This window comes from Neomonachus schauinslandi, chromosome 3, assembly GCF_002201575.2.
Source record: "Neomonachus schauinslandi chromosome 3, ASM220157v2, whole genome shotgun sequence".
Classification (NCBI taxonomy): Eukaryota; Metazoa; Chordata; class Mammalia; order Carnivora; family Phocidae; genus Neomonachus; species Neomonachus schauinslandi.
Genome location: NC_058405.1, coordinates 180,224,077 through 180,239,082, shown reverse-complemented (window position 1 = coordinate 180,239,082; position 15,006 = coordinate 180,224,077). Strand labels below are relative to the sequence as shown.

General features: G+C 41.7%; 1 protein-coding gene across 1 annotated transcript in view; it reads right to left on the bottom strand.

The window, feature by feature from the left end:
- NYAP2 (neuronal tyrosine-phosphorylated phosphoinositide-3-kinase adaptor 2) overlaps positions 1–15,006 on the bottom strand; it is a 248,640-nt gene that overhangs the window by 49,500 nt on the left and 184,134 nt on the right. Inside the window, exon 4 of the mRNA XM_021682950.2 lies at positions 14,538–14,744. Within this exon, the coding sequence (XP_021538625.2) occupies positions 14,538–14,744 (207 nt within the window). The remainder of the gene's footprint in view (positions 1–14,537; positions 14,745–15,006) is intronic.

Here is a 15,006-nt window from a genome sequence, read left to right as displayed (position 1 = left end):
GACCCGAGCTTAAAAGCCGTAAGTGGTTTTACACACACACACACACACACACACACCAATTAGTATCACCAAATCCCTTGACTTCATACTGCTTCCATAACTTTAACCAATCATCTTGATAGAAAAAAATAAGAAAAAGAATATAAATGGTTTAGAGAAAACCCAGCAAACAACTGTGAAACCGAGTCCAGTATCCTGTCTTACTGGATTGGGGCAAGAATGCTCTCACGCTGTACACAATCAATCTCATCAGAGGCAGGTAGAAGCTCTTTGGAGGCAGAAGTCATCTGTCATCTCCCCATACTGGGCTGTTCAAACAGGTGTTCTCACTGGGAGAATTTTGCTGAATGAGTAAATGATGGAACTAAAGAAAAACAAGCACACATAATGTTGCTGGGTTTTTTGTTTTTTGTTTTTTGTTTTTTTTTGCGGGGGGGAGTGGGACATGCTGGCTCAGATGATCGAGAATGAATTTTTATTTTTATTTTTTTTAAAGATTTTGTTTATTTATTTGACAGAGAGAGACATAGCGAGAGAGGGAACACAGGCAGGGGGAGTGTGAGAGGGAGAAGCAGGTTTCCCGCTGAGCAGAGAGCCCGATGCGGGGGCTCGATCCCAGGACCCTGGGATCATGACCTGAGCCGAAGGCAGATGCTTAACGACTGAGCCACCCAGGCGCCCCAAGAATGAATTTATAGATAGATCAAAACAATCAGTTATAAACACCTCTCACTTAGTTATGGGAACAGAGGAATTTCACGGACTAGAGAGCAGAGAAAGCATTTCTTTTATTTTTTTTTTAAGATTTTATTTTTTATTTGACAGAGAGATAGCGAGAGCAGGAACACAAGCAGGGGGAATGGAAGAGGGAGAAGCAGGCTTCTTGCCGAGCAGGGAGCCCGATGTGGGGCTCAATCCCAGGACCCTGGGATCATGACCTGAGCCGAAAGCAGACGCTTAACGACTGAACCACCCAGGCGCCCACATTTCTTCTTTGAATTTATGAGGCAGGTTATTTGGGGCAGCGTATTTATCTTCATAATTCTGTTTCCCTTGGTTTAGGGTAATGATACCTTAGCTGACTTGGTAAATCTGATCACACAATCCCCAAGTTTACAATCCATAAATGGCTTCCTGTCTTCCTTAGGTAAGACCAGAATCAGTGATGTGGCCAGCCGGGCCTCGCCCTCGTCAGGTCCTCAGCTTCCTCTCACCACACTGCCTTGCTCTTGCTCCTAATCCACCTGACACCTCCACTCCCATGTCACCCAGATAATGTGTAACACACTCAAGAGGAAGTGCGGTGTTTTTCTCATTGGCTTTGGATACAGACTGTAATTGCATTTTTAACTTTTATTGTTAATGGCAATTTCCCCCACTGGCACATGTTCAATGCTTGATAACTTTATACTGAGAAAATTAGCTGAATAAATGAAGGGATGAATATATTAATGAATTCACGAGCACGGAGGTAGAAAGAGGGAGACTCAGCCTAATCAAATCATGGGAAGAGAGCTGTACTAAGGGTCAGAAGCCTGAAATCCACTTCTTGATTTGAATCTGCCACATATCAATGCGTCTGGACAATTTACCTGATTTCTCGTGAGCTTCAGTTTGGTCACCTAAATAATCAGATCATAACACCGGGCCATAAATGTACAGGTTTTTGTGACGATCAAATAAGATAGCACTTATAAAAGTATTTTAAGAGCTAAGACATGGCGGGGCGCCTGGGTGGCTCAGTCGTTAAGCGGCTGCCTTCAGCTCAGGTCATGATCCCAGGGTCCTGGGATCGAGCCCCGCATCGGGCTCCCTGCTCCGTGGGGAGCCTGCTTCTCCCTCTCCCACTCCCCATGTTTATGTTCCCTCTCTCACTGTCTCTCTCTGTCAAATAAAATCTTAAAAAAAAAAAAAATAGAGGGGCGCCTGGCTGGCTCAGTCATTAAGCGTCTGCCTTCGGCTCAGGTCGTGATCCCAGGGTCCTGGGATCGAGCCCCACATCGGGCTCCCTGCTTGGCGGAGAGCCTGCTTCTCCTTCTCCCTCTGTCTGCTGCTCTGCCTACTTGTGCTCTCTCTCTGTGTTAAACAAATAAATAAAAATCTTTAAAAAAAAAAAAAGAGCTAAGACATGGCATATAAATATAAGGCATTATTTTATTTTATTTTTTAAAGATGTATTTATTTATTTGAAAGAGACAGAGAGAGAGCGTGCACGTGTGCGCATGAGTGGGAGAGGGGCAGAGGGAGAGAGAGAAAGAGAGAGAATCTCCCGCCAACTCCCTGCTGAGCATGGAGCCTGACATGGGGTTTAATCCCATGACCCTGAGATCATGACCTGAGCCAAAATCACGATTCGGAGGCTCAGCCAACTGAGCCACTCAGGCTCCCCAGTATAAGGCATTATTTTAAATGGGTCACAAATGATCCATAAAAGTGATAAATTTAAATTCCATAATTCAGCTTATATATAATTTGCAATAATCTTAGAGCACACTTTGTAATTATATCAAGTTCTGTTTTTTTTTAAACTTGTATACTTATTTTTTTTATTAAAAGATTTTATTTATTTATTTGAGAGAGAGAGAATGAGAGACAGAGAGCATGAGAGGGAGGATGGTCAGAGGGAGAAGCAGACCCCCACTGAGCAGGGAGCCCGATGCGGGACTCGATCCCAGGACTCCAGGATCATGACCTGAGCCGAAGGCAGTCGCTTAACCAACTGAGCCACCCAGGTGCCCTAAACTTGTATACTTAAATATTAACTGGAACACAGAGGAACTCAGATACAATCAGAAAGCAATGTTCTTTTCTCCCCACAAACCAGTTCCAACCTGCTGTGGGGTGGCGGGCAGTTGTTTCTTGCCTTTTGGATAAGCCCTAGGCCAACTCCCAGAACTTTCCTTTTCATTTTGATAATTAAAAATTTTTCAGTTTCTTCAAGTAAAAAAAAGAAAAAAAAGTCTTATTGGAATAATAATTCAAATGCCTAGTTTTTTACGTTAATTACAAATTTGAATTTTCTTTCAAGGAACTTCTCTCCTGGCCCATTTAGCCCTGTTCCTGGCACACAGGAGACCACCTTTGTCTCTACCTCATCTCCAGGTGTTTGCCCCTAACTTGCCCTCAACTTGGTCCCCACCATGTCTGCCTTCAAAGGGGCTGAGATAAGAGGAAGGTTATAGGGATGGAAAGAGAAGTGAACACCTTTCTTCTTGGGGTGGACCTGGAAGGCCCCCCTTGACTGGCTATCTCTCCCCTGTAGATCCCCTTGCTGTCTGCCCTCCAGACATCCTGTCAGAGGCACCTTGAGCTATGTCCTACAGAGTCCCTGCCACTCTGGGCAGTCACATGACTGAAGCCACCCCCAGGGTGCTCCCTGTGGCCTAATATGGTCCATGGGAAACACAATTTATGCACATCTTTGACACACCATCAGTGGCCAGAGAGTGACTTGCCAGGCAGCTTTCTGCTCTGTGGTGATAGGCCATTCAGCTAACCTTTTGCATTTTTATTTTACTGTGTCTCCTCAATGACTGGAAGCCAGTAGCGAGATTTCCAAGTAGTCCCATTTGTTTCCCTCCCTTGATTATCACTGGGAAGTTTTCTATCAAAGATGGAGACTCTTTCTCTTCTCTCTCTCTGTCTCTCTCTGTCTCTCACACACACACACACACACACACACACACACACACACACACACAGTGTCTAGCCTCTCAACCTGCAACCACTTTTCCTAGGCTAGAGATGAGAGGTCACTTAAGGACAACAAAATTCATTTTGATAACTTCTTTTGCCAATTCTGTTTCTGTGGTCTAGCTTTCTGCCTTGCAATGTGAGAGTAATTACCTCGTATCATTTTTTAATTATCCTTCCGCATGTTATACCCTGTTTATTTGCCTTCAAACCCTGTAAAGACACATTCTGGCTATTTAAAATGGTTAACTCACCCCACGTTCCCCTTTTCTGGCTGTTTCTCAAAGCTGTATCACTAGTATCAGGAGAAATACAAACAAAGCAATTTCTCTGGTGATCACAAATTCTAGCAGGCAGAAGTCACAGTTTTCCACAGAGAAATAAAAGTGGGCTGTTGGGGATATGACTTACATTGCTCTCCGAAGGCTCTCCAAATGAGAATTCTGTTATGTGTTTACTACGAGAATTAGAAAAGAGAACGTTAAACTCTAGAGTGGAAAATACTGTGCAGAACCTAGCAACGGGATCTGGCCGGTGTTCCCAGAGGAAATAACCATGCACCCAATTATAACTGAGAAGGAGAGCAGATGTGGAGAGCTGTCTTCTGGTGCTTAACCCGACTGTACAGAATGACAGCCTGGAGGGTCGTAGATGCTAAAGCCCACAGCTGCTGAGGGCTGCTGGGGAGCCAAGCAGGAAGTTAGTCAACATCCTACAGCAAAGCCCAAATTACAGTGTGGGCCTGAACTCTACCAGATTGGTTTTTTTGTTCTTGTTGCATAGCAAAAGTGAGGGAGAACTCACGGTTCCTAGCAATACATAGCTCCTTGACGGCAAAACCATGGCAGTTAAAAATGATTCTTTGAAACATGGGATGGCGAAGCAAACTGTGGGAGAGTGGATCTTCACTTTTTACCTTGACTTTCTGTGTTTCAATGAGCATGCTCTGTTCATATAAACATCATAATAAAGCATTTCCATTTGAGGGAAATCAGCAAAATTGAAACAGACTGTGATGGCTATGTCAGTGAATTATTTTAGGCTACACCCAAACTCAGTGACCTAAAACAACACTGATTTAGTTTTGTTCATGAGTCCATGAATGGGTTGAGGTATTCTTCTGGTGTCGGCTGGGCTCACTTGTCATCTGCGGTCAGCTGTAGTTCAAGGGGGTGTTTCCGCTAGGTCATATTATGCTTTCTCACATGTTTGAGGGTTGGCAGGCTGAAGGCTGAAGACTCTTGGCTTTCCTCCCACAGGCTAGCTCCGGTTTGTTTATGTGGTGGTGGTGGGATTGGAAAAGAATGAGTAGAAGCATTCTTGAGGCTGAGGCTCAGAACTGACACACAGTCCCTTCCATCTCATTCCGCTGGTCAGTACAAGACCCAAGGCCAACCCAGATTCAAGGAATAAGAAACAGACCTTACTTCTTGATAAGGAGCTCTGAAAGCACAATGCAAAGGGCGTGCATGCAAGGAAAGGAGGGTATTGGGACCATAACTGTGTCCCAAAGGTGCCAGACCATGTGAAGAAATGGAAGAAAGAGAAGAGGGTATAGTTTAGGAATTATGTAGCCATATCAAAATGTTTAATAATAATCAGGTTCTAAAAGTAAATCTTTTTCAGCCACACTTCAGTGAGTGAGCTCTAGGAAACACTCTACCTCTCTTACTTCCTGGCACTTACTTGTCATTTAATACCACTTTCTCCAGGAAGCCTGTCTAAATCGCCAGAGAATAAATCATGTCACCGTGTCTAGTATTTCCCCCTCATAACACTTATAAGAATCTTTTATTTTATTTTCTGTCTTCCCTGTTAGACTACGCACTGGGAATGTGGGTCTTGTCTACCATATTTGCCTTGCACACTCTGCACCTCTGCACTTAGTCCCTGCAATGACACAGAGGAGATGCTGAAAAAAATACTCCTTAGAAAATAAATACCAAGGGAATGAATGAATGAATGAATGAATGGATGGATGAATGAATGTCAAGTCAGGTATTTACAGAAGGATATGTGCACATTTGGAGATACCAATATTTTCGTGTGATTCCCACATCCTTGCCAACATTATTTTAAATCCCATTGATTGCTACTAAGCAAAACAGAAACACTGTGAGAGAGATTAAGATTTTTTTTTTGATAACTCTGTATAATGCAGCAACCAAGTCTTAAAGCCTGCACCTGATCCTTTCTCCAAATTTTATGCATATAGACTCAGGGGAACCCAAAAACAGCCATGGCACTGGCCTAAAATCTTTGCTGGAAAGTGCACAAATGAAGCCTGGGCAGTTGCAGTAACAGTGGCCCTGGAGCCAGGCACATTATGTGTATCTAGAGAAAACTCTGTATCCTATTTGCAATGAGCTGCACTTTCCAAAGGAAACATTCAGTCTTGGTCCTAGAAAAAAAAATCTGAAACCTTTCCAGTAAAATTGAATGGTAACAGAATAAACTGTGGGCCTACTAGCTATTATAAGCCAGCTTTATACCAGGCATTTCTATGCATTTTTTAATTTAACCCTCATATGGCTCCGTAGCTCAGGGGTTAGAGCACTGGTCTCGTAATTTAACCCTCATAATGACCCACACAGTGAGATTTCCTGTATCTTTTCTAAAAAGCTAGAAAAAACTGGAACACAGCAGTGTTATGTAATTTCCTCAAATCATTCCTACCAAAATATTAATTTATTAACATTGTTGCAAAGCATGGTTTACTTGCACTAAAAATATTAGAGAGTGGGGGGTGGGCGGCCCCTGGCTGGCTCCGTCTGTAGAGCATGCAACTCTTGATATCAGAGTTGTGAGTTTAAGCCCCACATTGGGTGTGGAGCCTACTTAATTAAAAAAAAATTAAAAAGAGAGAGAGGAAAACTGCATAGATTTAGTGTTTTGCCAGGAATTATTATCATTAATACTGTTCCACAATTCCCAGTCCTGCCGCCCAATTTGATGCTGCTCAACTGCTCTCAGTTTGTGTGCTTGGGGACTCTTCCTGGATATGAAGCGCTGAATCCTGAATGTTTTTGAGTTATAGCTGCTGGGAAGTTTATCAGCAAAGTGAGTCATTGATTCCAACATTATCAAGTAGAGTACAGTAAATATGTTTCAGAGTTTTCAAGATGAAAACATCTTTCTTAAAAATCAACTGGTAAAAATGCAGTATTCAAAGACTACCCTCTTGGATTTAATCATCATTCCCTTTGCTGAATCCCAGTTTTCTGTTGCTTATATTAAATGGCCCCCATTCAGCTACATCTCCTTGGCAGGCATCCAATCTTAGGCCTTTGGCTAACACCCTAATATCTTTGTGATCTTCCCAATCTTCAAAGAGGTGTTTGGAATATGGAATTGAAGTAGAATTGTGCATGTTTTAGGAACCCTAGTCTGGGGGATGGGTGTGCTAAGTGGTCAGGTTGGAACCTGAGCTCTCACCATCCCCAACAAAACAACCCATGATGCCCACTTTGGCTGCACTTCTCTTGCTTTCTTCTCTGTCTAAATTCATCTCAGCTCAAGTCCCAGCTCAAATGCCACTACTTACAGGAAACATTTGGAAAGGTGTCTGGAATCATAGTGATAACTAGTATTTACTTAATATCTGTTGTGCTCCAGATACCATGCTAAGTGTGTTAATACATTATCTCATGTAATTCTCACTTTTGTTTCTCAATAGCATCTATGAGTTACATACCATTATCGTCTATATTTTATGATGGAGCTTGGCGACATGATGGGACATACCCAATGTTATCACTAATAAAAAAAAATCAAATTTAAATCTACATTTACTGGATGTCCAAATCACAGTGCTCAACCACTATCTTATACTTTATGTATGCTTTTATTATTCATATAAAATTCACTCTACAAATGTGGCATGTGAGAAATGGCACATTTCTTTGTTTTCTTTAAATGAAATCAGCTCTATATGTGTTCTTGCTTCCCTGAACTTGTGTGCACAGGACTCTTCTTGGACATGAAGGGCTAACTCAGGAAGGATGGTAGAAAATGTTTCCCTGCAATGGGTCATGAAAAAGGCCCAGAATTGTTCTGCAGAGCAGAATATATAAGATGGCTCTTTTAGTCTTCCGACTACACTGGTCATCATGAGGGAGTCTCTTTTCCAGGCATTAAGAGCCCCTTAAAGTACAGCATTCCATATTTGGGAATTTGGGACCATAAAGCGTAAAGTCCAGCCTCAATGGAAGCCCCATGCAAACTCTAGTCCACCTTCCCTCCCTCCCAATCAGAGGCCAGGCCACTTTACCAGGACGCTATGAAGGGATAGGCTGCTAGTCCTTACAATTCACAGAATGCCATACCTTTGCTTCTTTTCTGAAGTTAAAAAAAAACTCCCCCTCCCTCTTGATCATCAAAAGCTGTTTACCACTCTCAGGGCACCTAGGTGGCTCAGTCCATTAAGGGTCTGCCTTCTGCTCAGGTCAGGATCCCAGGGTCCTGGGTTGGAACCCCACGGGCTCCCTGCTCAGAAGGGAGTTTGCGTCTCCTTCTCTGTCTGCTTCTCTCTCCGCCCCTCCCCACGTCCCCTGCTCCTGTGCATGTACTCTCTCAAATAAATAGAATCTTTAAAATAAAAAGCTATTTACCACTCTCTAATCCTCATTCATACCAATAGCTCATCCTTCTCAAGGAGATGCAGCTTCTGAAAAATAAAAGCCAGGAAGGCAGGATGCCTATTGGCACCTGCTGCTTCTACTATAACCCAACCTCTCTGTTTCAGGGTCAAGTCTATGTCTCCACCCAGTGGAATGTCACTACTTGATTTTACAAGCCAGAAAAGACAAATTGGCAGACTTTAGGTCTTACCCAGTCAGAGGAAGTAAACTATTCGATTCATTTTTTTTTCCTGAAAATTGAGCTGTATTTAAAATTTGGGAGATATCACATAAGAGCAATTAAATCTTGAAATTTGCGGGAAAAAGTTCTCGTGGTGAGCATCAGTTGGTACTGAATAGCTTCTGGCCCCTCGAGAGGCCCCTGTGCTCTCCAGGTCACCTGCATTTCCATCATTCAGTCGGATGTTCATTGGTATGCAATGGATTTTCTCTGCAATGGAGAAATATTTTTCCATGTGTAAGCTTCTAACAAAGGTGGAAATATATAACTTACACCAAAAGGGCTTCAAGGTCCAGAAAAATGGGGAAAATACTTTCCTTTGTGGAAGTCAAGAATATTCCCATGTATGGAATGTGCAAACAAAGCACGTCTGTTTTGAAGGAGGAACCTCTCTTAATTTACTCACTAATATTCGCATCCCATGTTGGACCTCCTCAAAATGGCAGAAACACACATGTTGAACACACAGAAGCTGAGGTCTTTTCAAGACTTTTCCACATAGAGTTTAGCCAAGGCCTTCCGAATTTACTTCCAAAAATGCTTCTTCAGTCTAGCCTGGCAAGGTCAAGCTGCAAGAGGCTTGCCTACAACTTTGCTCAACCTCTTCACCCCACGTGGAAAGCTCTCTATGCATCTCTACCTAATTATTAATAATAATTATTATTTTGGGGGCACCTGGGTGTCTCAGTTGGTGAAGCATCTGCCTTCGGCTCAGGTCATGATCCCAGGGTCCTGGGATTAAGTCCCGCATCAGGCTCCCTGCTCAGCAGGGAGTCTGCTTCTCCCTCTGCCCCTCCCCCATGCTCATGCTTGCACTCCCTTGCAAAAATAAAGAAATAAATTCTTTAAAAAATTAATTTTAAAAAGATCTGACATAATCTTGGTTTAAGACTCTAGGTCTCCATTAAGTTCTCCATCTTTTTTCAAGCCTGCACTAATTTTCTCTTCTCTGAATAGTAATCTACAGTAAACAGTAGATAACAATGAAAGTACATTTAGTTATACTAATTAATTTATGTTCAATAGTTTTGTGTCATAAAGAAGCATAGTAAGATCTTTGAGTGGCGAAGACCTTGTTTTATATACCCTATGTGTGTTTGTGCTTTATATACCCCGTGTGTGAGTGTTTATCCCCCAGAAACCATTACAGAGTTGGATACAAGCTGCTTAGAAACTATTTGTTGATTGATTCGGTGATTGAAATCTGAATTTTTGTGAATACTCTATTTACTTGTATAACTTCCACTTTTTCCCATTATTTTCATGAGCATTTGGGTCCCAGACCGCCACCGCCTTCAGGAATCACCCTCTGGGGAATCTCTGATTTACTAAACAACAGTGACTTTAATAGAGTTCCACAGCAACCAGTGGCAATGTTAATTAGAATTGAGATCTCCTGACACATTCCTTCTCTTTACTTCAGCAATTCCTCCATTCCTCAAAAGAGCTGTTAAGAGCAGCCATTCCAAGTGGCTAAACTACATTTGATAAAGCAATAGTCTGTGACTGGTAGCAGTTCCTTGTGTGTGTGTGTGTGTGTGTGTGTGTGTGTGTGTGTGTGTGATTGAGATTGAGAGAGAGAGAGAAAACCAGAGGCAGGAAGTTGACAGACCGGGGTATTGATAGATACGGGGCTATTGATAGGTGGAACAGGTGAAACCCTCTTTCCTCTCTAGTGTTAGGTGTGGACCTGGGTACCTCTGTTACTACGGAGGAAGATTCTTGGTTGCAGTTCCAGTGTTTCTGGTAGGGGCTTAGCAGTTCAGTGACCCCGTGGCAAGGAGACAATAATACAGAGGAGGTTGGAAGAAAAGGAAAAGAGGAAACACTGACTTCCATTCCAAAGCAGCAAGTCCAAAATGCGCTCTTCAATAGTTACTTGCCTATTCTGGACAAAGGCCATCTCACTGATGAGTACACTCTAGTTAGAGCATCATTTCATGAAAACACCAAAGGTGAGTAAACTTCAGATATTCTAATTTTATACATTTTTGCTAATGAAGCTATGGCATTTTCTAGTATAGAATTGGCACATTTTAGGTTCTTTCTTTTTAGAAACATTAAAGCTACTAATATAACAAATATTTTTTTTTCTTTTCTCCTTTCCCTCAAAAGAGGTACAAGGGTAGATTCAGTAGATAAAATTGCTATGACATATTTGGGAGGGACTGACTTCTAAAAGTTTAATTAATTTTAATGCTCTTTTGAGTGTTCATTTTTTTTAAAAAAAGAGAGAGCGTGAACTGGGGGTGGGGGAAGGTATAGCGGGAAAAGGACAGAGAGGATCTTAAGCAGGCTCCATGTCCAGTGTGATGCCCAGTGTGGGGCTCAATCCCACAACCCCAAGATCATGATCTGAGCCGAAATCAAGAGTCAGATGCTTAACGGACTGAGCCACCCAGGCACTCCTTGAGTGTTCATGTTGATAGTTTCTCTGGCACATAAGAAACCCTAACTGAGGGCGCCTGGGTGGCTCAGTTGGTTAAGCGACTGCCTTCGGCTCAGGCCATGATCCTGGAGTCCCGGGATCGAGTCCCGCATCGGGCTCCCTGCTCAGCAGGGAGTCTGCTTCTCCCTCTGACCCTCCTCCCTCTCATGCTCTCTGTCTCTCATTCTCTCTCAAATAAATAAATAAAATCTTTAAAAAAAAAAAAAGAAACCCTAACTGACATTATTATATATGGGATTCCACATTTGCCCCTGCATTTCACATTACTTTTAATAGAGATACAAAAATGTCTTTATCAAAAATGTACCAGAAATTTCTTCTTCCACCTTTAGCTACATCTTTCATCATCTAAGATGGAGAGTGTGAGGGACTGAAGGTATTTATGTCATTTCTTCTGGTCAGTAGACAATTTACTGCCCTACAAACACAGCTGAAAGACCCAGGAAAGCAGATTTTAGATGTCATAAAGCCAAAGAGATGCTTTGGGATTTTGCAGTGGAAGAAAGTGAAAGTATGTTATAAATTCTGCTTACACTCTAAATTTCTTGGAAGAGTCACGTCAGTGTCAAAAACATATTACAGTTTGCCCATTTTATGCACCTTTCCAAATGTTCAGTAAAAGTTTAATTGTGGACCATCTAATTGTTTCATTTTCATTTATTTTACATATTCTTCTTCGTTTGCCCACACCTGAAAATGTTTGAGTTCCCCAGGGTGCAATCTCCTTTCCTTCTCATCTCAGTTCCCTGCTCTTCTAGTTCAGAATCACCCAGTCTTGGGGTTCTAACCACCCCAGAGGTCTCTAGCCTCAGTCTGTAATACTGCTAAATCTCTTCAGCTACAGACCTGTAATTCCAAGTGTCTACTAGCTTCTTAATTAGATGTCCCAGAGCACTTCCAACCTAACATAGTCAAAAATTAAGTCCTGACTTTCCCACCTAACCCGTGGTGCACAGCTCACCTTGACAACTCGTATTTTAGTAAATGGCCTCCCAGTCACCCTTTCTGGAAGCTTTGGAGCCATCAGAGATTGTTCATGATGAAAACTGAATTGCATTGTACCTATCTTAACAATATTTAAAGGACTACAAAATATCTACCACATAGTGTTCAAAATCTAATCATGATGTGGCAGATACTGTCCATTGCTTATGCAATGTTGTCTTCCCTTTCTCCCTAAGAATATAGACTGTTGCTTTCATTTCCCAGTAGAAGCAGAAGCCCTTTGATTTAAGAGAAAGAAGGTCCCTCTATAAACTCATGGAAATCCCATTCCCCTTCACTGAGTTATGGGTCCAGAGGACATGTTTCCCAGTTTAGACCAACTAGATGAAAGGGACTCTGCTGAGGCAGATGCCCAGAAATGTCAACTCATGATCATGAAAAAAATCATCAAGGGTAGCAGAAGGGCAGAATTTAAAAAAACAAAACAAAACAAAAACAGAAAGTCCCTGTGTCCTCAATGACATCATTGAACAGTTGCAAAATACCTAAAGCTGCCCACCTCCAGATTGAGTGCTAGGGGAGTTAACAGAAGCCATTATTACTTAAGCCACTGTTAATTGGCATTTTGTTGCTGAAAGCATTTCTAGGTAATACAAAGGCCCTTCAGGATTCTTGCTTTCTGGTACCAACCTACTTTGCAATTTCTTCAGTCAATTTTCCCCCACCTTCCACTGCAAACACAGTATACTCCATCCCATAGCATTTTATTTTATTTTGTTTTTTTAATTTTATTTATTTATTTGAGTGAGAGAGAATGAGAGATAGCACGAGAGGGAAGACGGTCAGAGGGAGAAGCAGACTTCCTGCTGAGCAGGGAGCCCGATGCGGGACTCGATCCCGGGACTCCAGGATCATGACCTGAGCCGAAGGCAGTCGCTTAACCGACTGAACCACCCAGGTGCCCCAATCCCATAGCATTTTAGGTGTTCATCCGGAAGGCAGACTTCTCCATCATCCTCCTGGGGAACAGCTCTTGATGTTTCAAGCTCTAACACAAATGTTAACATCCTAAAGCAGTTATTATTTTACCCACTAAAACCCCCTGATTGTTCTTGCCAAAATCATACACTCCCAGGAAAAATTAATTGATTTATTTTTTGTTTCACATATTAGTTGAATATAACACCTTGTATTGTGATGTTTGTCTGTCTTTCACTTGACTTTGAGCACCTGAATGCAAGGATGTCTTACTCATCACTGTGCTCTCAGACACTAGAACAGTGGCTGTTACCTAAAGATATTCAGGTAATGCTTTTGGTTTTATATCTCTAGTCACAATAGGAGTACATATTATTTATATTTTTTGATCAAACTGTTACAAATTTAAATAATTAAAAAATACTACTAAAGCCTAAAATTAATCCTAAGTCCCAACTGAATCGTGATGTCAACCTTCTTTGGGAGAGGAGTTTTTTTCCTACAAAATATCATTTGTTTCCTATGTTTCTTTTTCTTTTTGACAAAATGCACAAGTCTTCTCATATACCTATAGCTGTTTATACTTTACTAACAAAAATAAACTTTACTTTCTGCTAAATTCATTTGTCTCTTCTCCAAGATTTTTATGGCTTCATCACGAAATAAGTTACATTTTAAGTCTGGAAAAGCTACTGCTCTGTCTCTGCCTGGGTCCTATTCTAGAAACATCCCTTCCCAAATACAGAGATCATTCATCCTGTTCCAATTTTAACTTGTGAATGACTGCCAGAGAGTCCACAGGCTAAATGCATGTAAATTGCTTTCCAAGATGAGTATCAGAGTTGAAAAGAACATTAAAGGATTGGTCTTTCCTTCAGAACCCTAACATTCTTAAGGGATAGAAACCTGAAAACTACAGGAGGTCACTTGATTATTTGTTTTTCTTCCAATTGACAGCTCTCTGTGAGTCCATCATGTAGATTAATCACTTCAAAGCAAACATATGCTGCTTTTAAAAACTTGATGTTTCATAATATTTATCTATTAACAATGCAAAATTGCATTGCAGGTCTTAATTTCAACTTGTGACATCTAAAGGTATATTCGATTAAAATGTTCTAACTCTTCTGACTTAGATCTGGAAACTTAGTACCATGCCCATGGTCCAGCTACAGCATTCAGATCATTACTGTACATACCTCATGATATCTACTCTCTTTACTGCCTTCAGACAGTTTTTTTTACCTATATATTCTCACTTTCATTTTTTCCCAGTTGCCTAAAATCTTTTCTGAAGCACAGGAGGCATAAACTCTAAGTCACTTAAACTTTATAAATTAAAACTTGTTTCGATGAGGCCTCTAGATGCTTTGGATAAAATTTAGTACAAGATGTTTCGAGCTGTCAGAGCTGCTTCATTGCACCGCTCCAAGAAGCACTATTCACTTCTCTACCGTCCATGTGGATAATGTTCCCTGGAGTGGTGCAACACGTTGTCTCGTCCCTTTGCGTGAAGGGCTACTTATGCTGTCTCTATGAGTAGAGGCAGCTCTACCTGTGGTTATGCTTCTCTAAGTGATAATTGCACCTGAAAGATCATTATCGTTCTTACCTGAGCTGTGGTTTCCTGCTAACAAGGTGGGGCTCACAGAGCATCTTCCCAGTCTACTGGTGACCACAGGCGGTCCTGGTGTTCCATCCCATTCCTGAGCTTTGATAGGCTCTCTGGAAGACGCCCCGTGATGCCCTCTCTCTTTGCTGTCCAACTTTGGTAATGGCTCCGTGCTGTGGCTTCGGATTTTCAGTTCCTCTGTCGATTCTGTGTATTAACCAGAATTACATTCTGTTAAACAAAAGTTGAATCCTTCCCAGATTCCTTTAAAACATTAAAGAACAATTTTCTCAAATGCTTTCAATATATTTTTGTCAACTTGGGAGTGTGTTGGAGATTACAACATTTAAATGTAACAGGGACAGAGATCACACGGGGCCTTTTTTTCCTGAGGTGTGCAGGTTAATATCATTGGGAAAGAGTTTTCTCATTGGAACCTGCGCTCAACTTCAAGGAAACTTCTTAAAGA